We start from the raw sequence: 10000 nt of genomic DNA, 5'->3' as shown, positions 1-10000 counted from the left end.
TCTGTGTGTGTGTGTGTGTGTGTGTGTGTGTGTGTGTGATCTGTGTGTGTGTCATGTGTGTGTGTCCAAACTGTGTGATTATTATTTGTGAAATGTGGAGCAAAACTTCAGATTCAGGATTTTAAAGAGTAAAAAGTTTGGAGATTAAATGTTGGGGAAGTTGAGTCACTGTGGAGAATCTGCAGCTTCAGTTTCATCTTGATTTTCCATCGGAGCCAAAATGAATTTACAGAAACTGTTTTACTGATTTTCAGACACATCAGGTTCAGCTCCTTTAATCTGATCAACACAAAGTGGTTTATTGTTTTGAACTCGTCTGTTGTGTTAAATAATCAGACTCACATTCAGACTCTGTGTTGAATGTCTCTCCCACTCTCCACCTCTTTCACTCTCCACCTCTTTCACTCTCCACCTCTTTCACTCTCCACCTCTTTCACTCTCCACCTCTTTCACTCTCCACCTCTTTCACTCTCCACGTCTGTTTCACATCTGAACACTGAAGGCTGCAGATGAACAGTTATTAAGTCACTACACATTATTAAAGAATGTGTCAAATTATTCAGCTGCTTCTTCCAAATTCTCTCTTTATGAAAACAACTTCACATTTCTCTGCCTTCCAACATTCTGCCCTTAAGTTTTTGTGTGAGTTTTTCCTCTTTCTTTTGTGGCTGTGACTGAGGGAGTTTAGTTTAATAATCTGTTATTATTAATTTGTTTCACAGAGAATGTGAGGCCAGAGAAAAAGCGGCAAAACAGAGGATTGAGCAGCTCCTCCGCAGGTAAAGTCTGATCACACCTGAGTCTGACCTGGTTTAATGTGAGACGTAGAGTTTATAGAATCTTTATTTAACATTTTCAAACATGAGCTCTGTGTCCCAGATGGAGCTGTACAGGTGAAGTGTGAACTCTTCTAATCAAATACAACTTTTACTCACAACTGTTCATTTCTAACTCTTACAAACGTTTATACACAGTCCAGTTGTTGATGAGCACAGATTTGAAACGTTCACTTCCACTGTAGATCAGACCAGAGGTTCTGACTCTGTGTTTGACTCCACAGAGAAGACGAGAGGAGCAGAGAGCAGGACTCTGAGGAACATCTGCAGAAGAAGAAGAAGAACCTCATCAGTTTGTTCAGAAACATCGAAGGATCAGGATTAATCAGGAGGTGAGATGTTAAAGATGTTTGAGTGTGATGGTGTGTGTGATTGTGCGTCACAGCTCCTCCTCAGAGTCTGTCACACTGCTGCTGTGAGGGGCACCTGGGCTCTTCCTCACAACTGTCTCAGAGTGGATCAGCTGAGTCTGAGAACTGTGGGGAAATACAGTGAAGAACTGAGCTCTTTACATGTCTCCACAGGTGGGGGATAATGTTCTGGCGACCCCAGAAGTCATCATCTCTGTGTGAGGAGCTGGACGAGGCTGTAAAGAACTTCCTGTACCAGGGAGATAAGTCCAGGCTCAGAGAAGAGACACAGCGTCTCTACAGATACCAGAAGCTCCTGGAGCAGTGGATCGAGGCTTTCACACGAGAAGAACATGATGTCTCTGTCTGGGTTGGAAAGTGTCTGAAGGACGTGTTAACACAGGTCCATGATGGCATCTCCCACCTCAACTGGGTGAAGAGTCTACAGTCCTATAAATCTGGGTAAGACTGAGTGATGTTCTTCTCATTTCTGTCTCTTCTCTCGTTCAAAGTCTCCAGTCTCTGTCTGAAGTTCTTGTCCCATTGCTGTGCTCCAGCCACTTTTAACAAACCTAATTTAAGCTCCTCTAATTTTAACAATTTTGGACGATTTCAAAGCTTCAATTTTTATCCAAAGTTTTAGAGAAAGTTGTTTCTAACAACATCTTAGATTTTATGAATAAAAATCACATATTTGAGAAATTTCCATCAGGTTTTAAATCATCTGACAGCAGTGAAACAGCCCTCCTCAAAGTCTTAAATGATCTTCTTGTAGCTGCAGACAGAGGAGAGTGCTCCATTTTACTTCTTTTAGATTTAAGCACAATTTTGACACATTTGACTGTGATTTTAATGAACCTCCTCAAAGACTGTGTTGGCATCTGAGACACTGCCCTGGACTGGGTTTATTTCTTTCTTTTAGACAGAAACTTTGTGGTCACTTTAGGTAATTTTACCTCCTCCTCTGCCCCCATTTCCTGTGGAGTCCCACAAGGTTCTATTTTAGGTCCAGTTGTATTTTCTATTTCTATGTGTCCCTTAGGACACGTTATAGCCTCCAAAACGTGTCCTTAAACTGCTTCAACGACATGAACAGTTGGATGGCACAGAATTTTCTACAACCCAACAGCTCCAAATCTGAAATCATTTTAATCAGCAATAGTCTCGTTCTCTCGCTCCCAACATCATCCCAGAAACATCAGCGTCATTTTAGACTCTAATCTCAACTTCCACCTTCACATCAAAAATGTTCCAGTCCTGTTTTCTCCACCTCTGCACAATTAGTCAAATCAAAACTATCTTCTCCCGCCCTGATCTAGAAAAGTCGTCCACACGCTCATCTTCTCCCGTCTAGACTATTGTCCCTCCCTCCTCTCCAGTCTCGACTTCAAATCCATCTCCTGCCTCTGACTGGTTCAGGAGCAGCAGCTCGGCTCCTCACTGGGTTCAACATCAACACATGACCCTGTTTGACTTCCCTTCACTGGCTCCTGTGGGTTTTAGAATCAATTTCAATATTTTAAAGCTCGTTTAGGTCTTGTACCAAGTCACATTTCAGAACTTAACCCTGTACAAAGCTTAGATCTTCAGGCAGGTCCCTGTGGTTGTTCCTCTTCAGTCTTAGACCTTCAGGTCCCTGTGGTTGTTCCTCTTCAGTCTTAGACCTTCAGGTCCCTGTGGTTGTTCCTCTTCAGTCTTAGATCTTCAGGTCCCTGTGGTTGTTCCTCTTCAGTCTTAGATCTTCAGGTCCCTGTGGTTGTTCCTCTTCAGTCTTAGACCTTCAGGTCCCTGTGGTTGTTCCTCTTCAGTCTTAGACCTTCAGGTCCCTGTGGTTGTTCCTCTTCAGTCTTAGACCTTCAGGTCCCTGTGGTTGTTCCTCTTCAGTGGTTCCTCTTCAGTCTTAGGTCCCTTAGTCTTCAGGTCCTGTGGTTGTTCCTCTTCAGTCTTAGACCTTCAGGTTCCTGTGGTTGTTCCTCTTCAGTCTTAGATCTTCAGGTCCCTGTGGTTGTTCCTCTTCAGTCTTAGATCTTCGGCTTTGGAACGACCTGCCTGAGGAGATCATCAGTATCATCTTTTAAATCACTTCTTAAGACTCTTTTTTTTTTTATCAGTTGGTCTTTCTTTAACTGGTTTTAGCTTGATTTTATTCTTAACTCTTGACTTTATTCTTATTTATTTTTATTCTATTTCATTAGTTTATTTATTATATTTAATTGAATTGTTTGCATCATTGTCTGTTTTTGTGTGATGGTATTTTTTATTGTCTTTTGCTGCTTGTACAGGACTTTGTAAACCTTGTTTTTAAAAGTGCTTCATAAATGAAGATTTATTATTATTATTCAATCTGATCTCTGCTGCTCTGAGCAGGTTTGGGAGGTTCTACCAGAGCAGCAGTGGAATCATTTTTGTCCTAAATTCTCCTCATAGTTTTTGTGGATGTGACTGAGGACAGATGTGAATGTGATCGATTATTATTGGTTTGACAAAGAAAAAGTGAAACAGAGGTTTGTGTAGCTCCTCTGCAGGTAAAGACTGACCACACACCTGAGTCTGACTGAGTCGTACAAAAACACGTGAAGGTCAAGTCGTTTATGACGTCACTGGGAGTTTTGTTTCCTGTTATCCAGTCAGAAAACAGAATGAGACTAGGGCTGTCGAGGTTGGGGAGTTTCTCCTCCTGTGGTGCAGCGGCTCAACATCCCCATCCCCCAGAGTTATAATATTTCCAGCGGCTCTGAAAACTCTGATGATTCACTTGTTACAGATGCACATGGACCTTGGTTGTCGTGTGGATATAATGTTGCTCCCAAAGGGAAGAAGTAACATTTGTCTTTGGAACAAGTTCCACTGCATCTCTCCAGCTCTCACTGTGGCAGCTCGAGTCAGAGTCCTGCACCGGGTCGGGTCAGGGCCCCGCACCGGGTCGGGTCAGGGCCCCGCACCGGGTCGGGTCAGGGTCCCGCACCGGGTCGGGTCAGGGCCCCGCACCGGGTCGGGTCAGGGTCCCGCACCGGGTCGGGTAACCACAGACTTAAGAGAGAGAGAACCCCGAGCACGAGCACTCGGAGCAGGTGTCTGCAAAGATCAATCAGGCGACAGCTGCACTTACCTCTGTGGGGCAGAGTTCTGAGACGGTCTTTTCTCCTGCGTTCACCCAACGGTCTACGTGGGCGCACCTTCGGGCTCGACAGTGAGTCCTGAATGAGTTTCGGTTTAGTCCTGGTTTAGTCTTGGTTCAGTCCGTGGTGTTTAAAGTATCTCGATCAATGTTTCTTCTGTTCAGTAAATAATTCCTGTGAAGTTTTGTCAGTCGAGTCGCGTCTCTGAATTCGCGTTCGTACTGAAGAAATCGTAACCGTTTCATTTCATGATTGTAATTCTTGAAGTTGTAACTTTTCAGTTCATATTCTGATGGATGCTTCAGTTAGAATGTTTTTAGTCTGTGTGTGGTTTATCTTGGGCACAGTTGGTAACATGTGGGATGTTAACGTGTCTGGACAGGTGCAGGTTTAACGTTGATATAATCACGGGTTAACGGGCGGGTGTGGTGCTGTTTTGCGTGGGTCCGGGCGGGTGCGGGTCTTCAAAAACAGACCTGTGCAGGACTCTGGGTCGGGTCACGTTGGTCACGTGCGGTGATCGCGGTGGCCCAACATGTACGGCCGTGGGCCTCTTGGTACCACGGTGATTGAGTTTTGTGGTTATTGCGACAGCCCTAAATGAGACTCACACAAATCTCTCCTTTGACAAATCCTATGACCAAAACCTGTGACAAATGAACCTAAAATGTCTCTGATCTGAACGTTTCTCCCTAAACCCCAGAACCTGCACCAGCATGAGTCAGTGCTAGTGCAGCCTCTGCAGCTCAGGGAGGAAATTCTGGAGGTTTTGAGCTTCACATGAAACATGAACATAAACTGAGACTGAGACAAACGCAGGACGTGTCTCTGTGTCTGTGTCTCTGTGTGTCTGTGTCTCTGTGTGTCTGTGTCTCTGTGTGTCTTGTCTGTGTGTCTCTGTGTCTCTGTGTGTCTGTGTGTCTGTGTGTCTGTGTGTCTGTGTGTGTCTGTGTCTGTGTCTCTGTGTCTCTGTGTGTCTCTGTGTCTGTCTGTGTGTCTGTGTCTCTGTGTCTGTGTGTCTGTGTCTGTGTGTCTGTGTGTGTGTCTGTGTGTGTCTGTCTCTGTGTGTCTGTGTGTCTGTGTCTGTGTGTCTGTGTGTGTGTGTCTGTGTGTCTGTGTCTCTGTGTCTCTGTGTCTCTGTGTCTGTGTCTCTGTGTGTCTTTGTCTGTGTGTCTCTGTGTCTGTGTGTCTCTGTGTCTGTGTGTCTGTGTCTGTGTCTGTGTCTGTGTCTGTGTGTCTGTGTGTGTCTGTGTCTCTGTGTCTGTGTGTCTTTGTCTGTGTGTCTCTGTCTGTGTGTGTCTGTGTCTCTGTGTCTCTTTGTGTCTCTGTGTCTCTGTCTGTGTGTGTCTGTGTGTCTCTGTGTGTCTTTGTCTCTGTGTGTCTGTGTCTGTCTGTGTGTGTCTGTGTCTCTATGTCTCTGTGTCTGTGTCTCTGTGTCTCTGTGTCTGTGTCTCTGTGTGTCTTTGTCTGTGTGTCTCTGTGTCTGTGTTGTCTCTGTCTCTGTGTGTCTGTGTGTGTGTCTGTGTGTCTCTGTGTCTGTGTGTGTCTGTGTGTCTGTGTGTCTGTGTCTGTGTGTCTGTGTCTGTGTCTGTGTCTGTGTCTGTGTGTCTGTCTGTGTCTCTGTGTGTCTGTGTCTCTGTGTCTGTGTCTCTGTGTCTGTGTGTCTGTGTGTCTGTCTCTGTGTCTGTGTGTGTGTGTCTGTGTCTGTGTGTCTGTGTGTCTGTGGACCAGTGTCTCGTTCTGGATCAGCTGAACCTGAGAACTGTGGGAAACTACAGAAGATAACTGTGATCTTTAAATGTCTCCACAGGAGGCAGGTGAGGTTCTTGAGACGACTTCTCCATGAGAACCTGGGAAAGTCAGGACGATACTTCCTGTACCGGAGAGACGAGGAGAGACTTGGAGAAAAGACACGGCGTCTCCGCAGATACCGGACGCTGGAAGAACCCGTGGAGATGTCCTCTCCCTGTGACCCGCCCACCGCCCTGAGCACGACGGGGAGGTTCTACCAGAGCAGCGGTGGAAAGACGAGTCGTTCTCTGTCCGCGCCGAACACCAGGAAGTATCTGAGGCGTTTGCACACGAGGACAGCAGGGGGCGCACTGAGGCGAGGCAGGAGCAGACTCACAGACGCTGGACTCAGACTCTGTTCTCAGGTCACACACGACTCTGGTCTCTCTGTGAAACCAGACGACCACAAGAACCTGAGCACCTCCAGAGTCTGACTCCAAACGAAGAGTCATGATGATCAGGTTCACCGATAATCGACGTTATTACAGTCGCAATAAAACCACAAGACATTAAAAATATATATAATCTGAACCATTTTAGAAGCAAAATATTGATTCAGTTTGTTCTCCAAAAAAATACAGTTTGTGTAAAATGTGTTTTTCTCTGATTTCACTTTTCACTGTTTGGTCCTGGTGTCAGTGAAAAACACTTAAATCATGATGTTTTTCTCACTAAAATCATAATAACTCACCCTTATGTCACAGATAATACTCCCTACAACTGTACAACAACTCACCCTTATGTCACAGATAATACTCCCTACAACTGTACAACAACTCACACTTATGTAACAGATAATACTCCCTACAACTGTACAACAACTCACCCTTATGTCACAGATAATACTCCCTACAACTGTACAACAACTCACCTTATGTCACAGATAATACTCCCTACAACTGTACAACAACTCACACTTATGTCACAGATAATACTCCCTACAACTGTACAACAACTCGCCCTTATGTAACAGATAATACTCCCTACAACTGTACAAACAACTCACTCTTATGTAACAGATAATACTCCCCTACAACTGTACAACTCACCCTTATGTCACAGATAATACTCCCTACAACTGTACAACAACTCACATTTATGTAACAGATAATACTCCCTACAACTGTACAACAACAACTCACCCTTATGTCACAGATAATACTCCCTACAACTGTACAACAACTCACTTTTATGTAACAGATAATACTCCCTACAACTGTACAACAACTCGCCCTTATGTAACAGATAATACTCCCTACAACTGTTACAACAACTCACTCTTATGTAACAGATAATACTCCCTACAACTGTACAACAACTCACCCTTATGTAACAGATAATACTCCCTACAACTGTACAACAACTCGCCCTTATGTAACAGATAATACTCCCTACAACTGTACAACAACTCACATGTATGTAACAGATAATACTCCCTACAACTGTACAACAATCATCATTTCATTTTGTTTTCTTTACAAACTCTTGTAAATAACTGAGTTTTTTATTACTTATTTGTGTATTTTTTAATATTTTTTCTTGTACATTTACATTTATATAATTAAGTTTTATTATTTGACGTCCTTTTCTTCATGTTTTTAAGATTTATTTAGAGTTTTATTACACAGTTTTTCTTTGTTTTGTCTGAGTTTAAGTCTAATTTTGCATCTGTGATTTGTATATATTTATATTTAACCATTAATTAAAATAAACGGATGATTTTACCATAGACTTCAATGTAAAACACACTCTTATTCTGCAGTAGCTTCTGTATAAAAACCAGCAGATGGATCCAAGTGTCTTTTACTGACACTTTTTTTATTGACTCTGTTTCTGAACTTTTACTTTATGTTCTGTTATTTTCTGTTTAAACTTTAAACATTTGCCTGCAGAGGAAATGGAAATAGTTGTAAATGTGTAAATGTGTTTGTGTGTGTAAAAGAAATGCACAAAATCTTTAATAAACTTTTATAAACCATTTTAAAGCTCGAACTGTGGTCATAATTTAACTTACTGTGTTTTTCGAGTCTCTGTTCTGTCTCAGGGGGCGGGGATAGGTGTGTCTCTCAGGGGGCGGGGACAGGTGTGTGTCTCTCGTGTGTCATTCGTTCATTTGTTTTTCAAAATAAAACCAAAAATAAGAAAATGAAAAAAAAACAAAACAAAAAACTATTTTCTTCATTATTTAAACCAAAATGAAAAAACAGATAAAGATTGTTTTTTTTTTTTATTTTGTGTTTAAATGTTGTGTTTCTGTTTCCTCATCTCGACATGTAACTGCTGACGACACACACACGTTTGTTGTATCAAGTTTATTCACCCAATTGTGTGTAATTAATAAAAATAAATAAAATAAAAAAACACCAACAAAAACAACAACAAAACTCATTCTTCAAAGGAATTTTGAAAAGAAAAACTTTAAAATAATCTGAACTAAACATCTTTCCTTTTCAGTTCCCCTAAAGTAAAGGAGACACAATTTAAAATTTTGAATAAAATTTATCCAAACAATGAATTCCTAAAAGAAAAATTCTAATTTGAGAGGTAGATAAATGTTGTTTGTGACACTGGGGAAAAGGACTTGGAACATCTTTTCTTTTTATGTAATTTGGTATGTGACGCACACAAAAATGTGCAGTCACATTTTTTTATGTGATTTTATAATTTGGCTCTTTGTTTTTTGTTCTGATAAGTAACTCCCTTAGTTTCACATGTTTCTGTTTAATACACACATCAAGAAGCTCAGACTTCAGGTCATTGTGCAATTCACACTGGGAAGGATTTTCTGAAAAAGTGAACATCAAACCTCCATGTTTGTTTTCCCAGTGGGACGTGTCTATTGACAAAGTCGATCTTTTCAAGTCTTTTGAACCATTTCACTTTTGTTTCTGGTTCTGATATTGTCATATTTTAGTTTTGGGATTCGGACGTCGTAATTGTTGTGGTTGTTGTTTGTTCTAACAGCTGAAAACGACTCGAGAAATGTGTTTGTAAACTTCATAAATGCAAAAGTGAATCAGATGTGTGTGACTCAAACCTCTGTTCAAACTGTTTCTCTTCCCAACGGAATTGAAAAATAGTGAAAGGTGAAGGTGATGGGCAGGATTGATCCACAGGAAGAACCAAAAAGGAAACATTTGTCTGACTAAATCATCCCAAGTTTACAGAGAACATTAACAATGTTATTTTTAAGTGTTTTGTTTTTTTTTGTTTGTTTTTTTTTGAGAGAGAGAATTGCTGAATAAAAACATTGTGTGATTAAAACATAATCGCTTGAATAATTGTGATTTCAATATTGACCAGAATAATGGTGATAATGGTTTAGTCCATAATGGAGCAGCTGTAACACAGAGGGAGTGGAGCTCAGACGAACATCACTCTGTGTAAAAATACAGACACATGTTAGTCTGGATTTGTCAGACAAAAGCTGATTTGAAATCCATAAATCAAAACCTGAGGATTTCTGTCTCGTCGCCTTTTAGAACTGCAGGTTTCATCGTGTCAGAAAAAGTTTGTGTAGTGATTTTTAAAGAGTAATCTCCTCTACTGCCAGCAGATGGCGTCCTAACCCCAGCTCAGTGTTGTGGTTTTACTGTAGAAACTGTATGAGGACAAACTTTATTCACTTTACTGTGTGACGACAGATGAATGAATGAATGAATAATGGGCTTTATTGTCACTTCTCTCCACATGTTCATGTTCATACAAAGAACCGACAACGTGGACCGGAGCAGGAGTCAGGGAGCAGACAGGAACAAACACTGCAGCACAACATGAGGAAGGGGGAGGAGAAAACAAAAAGAACCACCCCAGATCCTGTTCTGACATCACGACACTGGGAGAAAAACACAAAAACCAACAGCGTCCAGACACAGAACAAACACTTGACAGGACGAGCAGCAGG

General features: G+C 41.8%; 1 protein-coding gene across 1 annotated transcript; it reads left to right on the top strand.

Annotated features, from left to right (window-relative positions):
- Positions 1-1353: 1353 nt before the first annotated feature.
- On the top strand, positions 1354-7121 carry LOC129410906 (uncharacterized). The gene is made up of 2 exons (XM_055159937.1): positions 1354-1648; positions 6116-7121. Exons 1-2 carry the CDS (start codon positions 1371-1373, stop codon positions 6528-6530), a joined length of 693 nt encoding a protein of 230 aa, XP_055015912.1. The 5' UTR covers positions 1354-1370; the 3' UTR covers positions 6531-7121.
- Positions 7122-10000: the final 2879 nt, after the last annotated feature.

The sequence above is a fragment of the Boleophthalmus pectinirostris genome, unplaced genomic scaffold, assembly GCF_026225935.1.
Source record: "Boleophthalmus pectinirostris isolate CB_2022bp ecotype Guang Dong unplaced genomic scaffold, ASM2622593v1 HiC_scaffold_2825, whole genome shotgun sequence".
Lineage (NCBI taxonomy): Eukaryota > Metazoa > Chordata > Actinopteri > Gobiiformes > Gobiidae > Boleophthalmus > Boleophthalmus pectinirostris.
The sequence above is the reverse complement of the archived record's forward strand: the minus strand, read 5'-3'. Positions and strand labels throughout refer to the sequence as shown.

Coding starts and splice junctions, on each gene's coding strand:
- LOC129410906 (XM_055159937.1), top strand. CDS start 1,371: ATGTTCTGGCGACCCCAGAAGTCATCATCTCTGTGTGAGGAGCTGGAC. Junction 1,649..6,115: donor CTACAGTCCTATAAATCTGG/GTAAGACTGAGT, acceptor ATGTCTCCACAG/GAGGCAGGTGAGGTTCTTGA.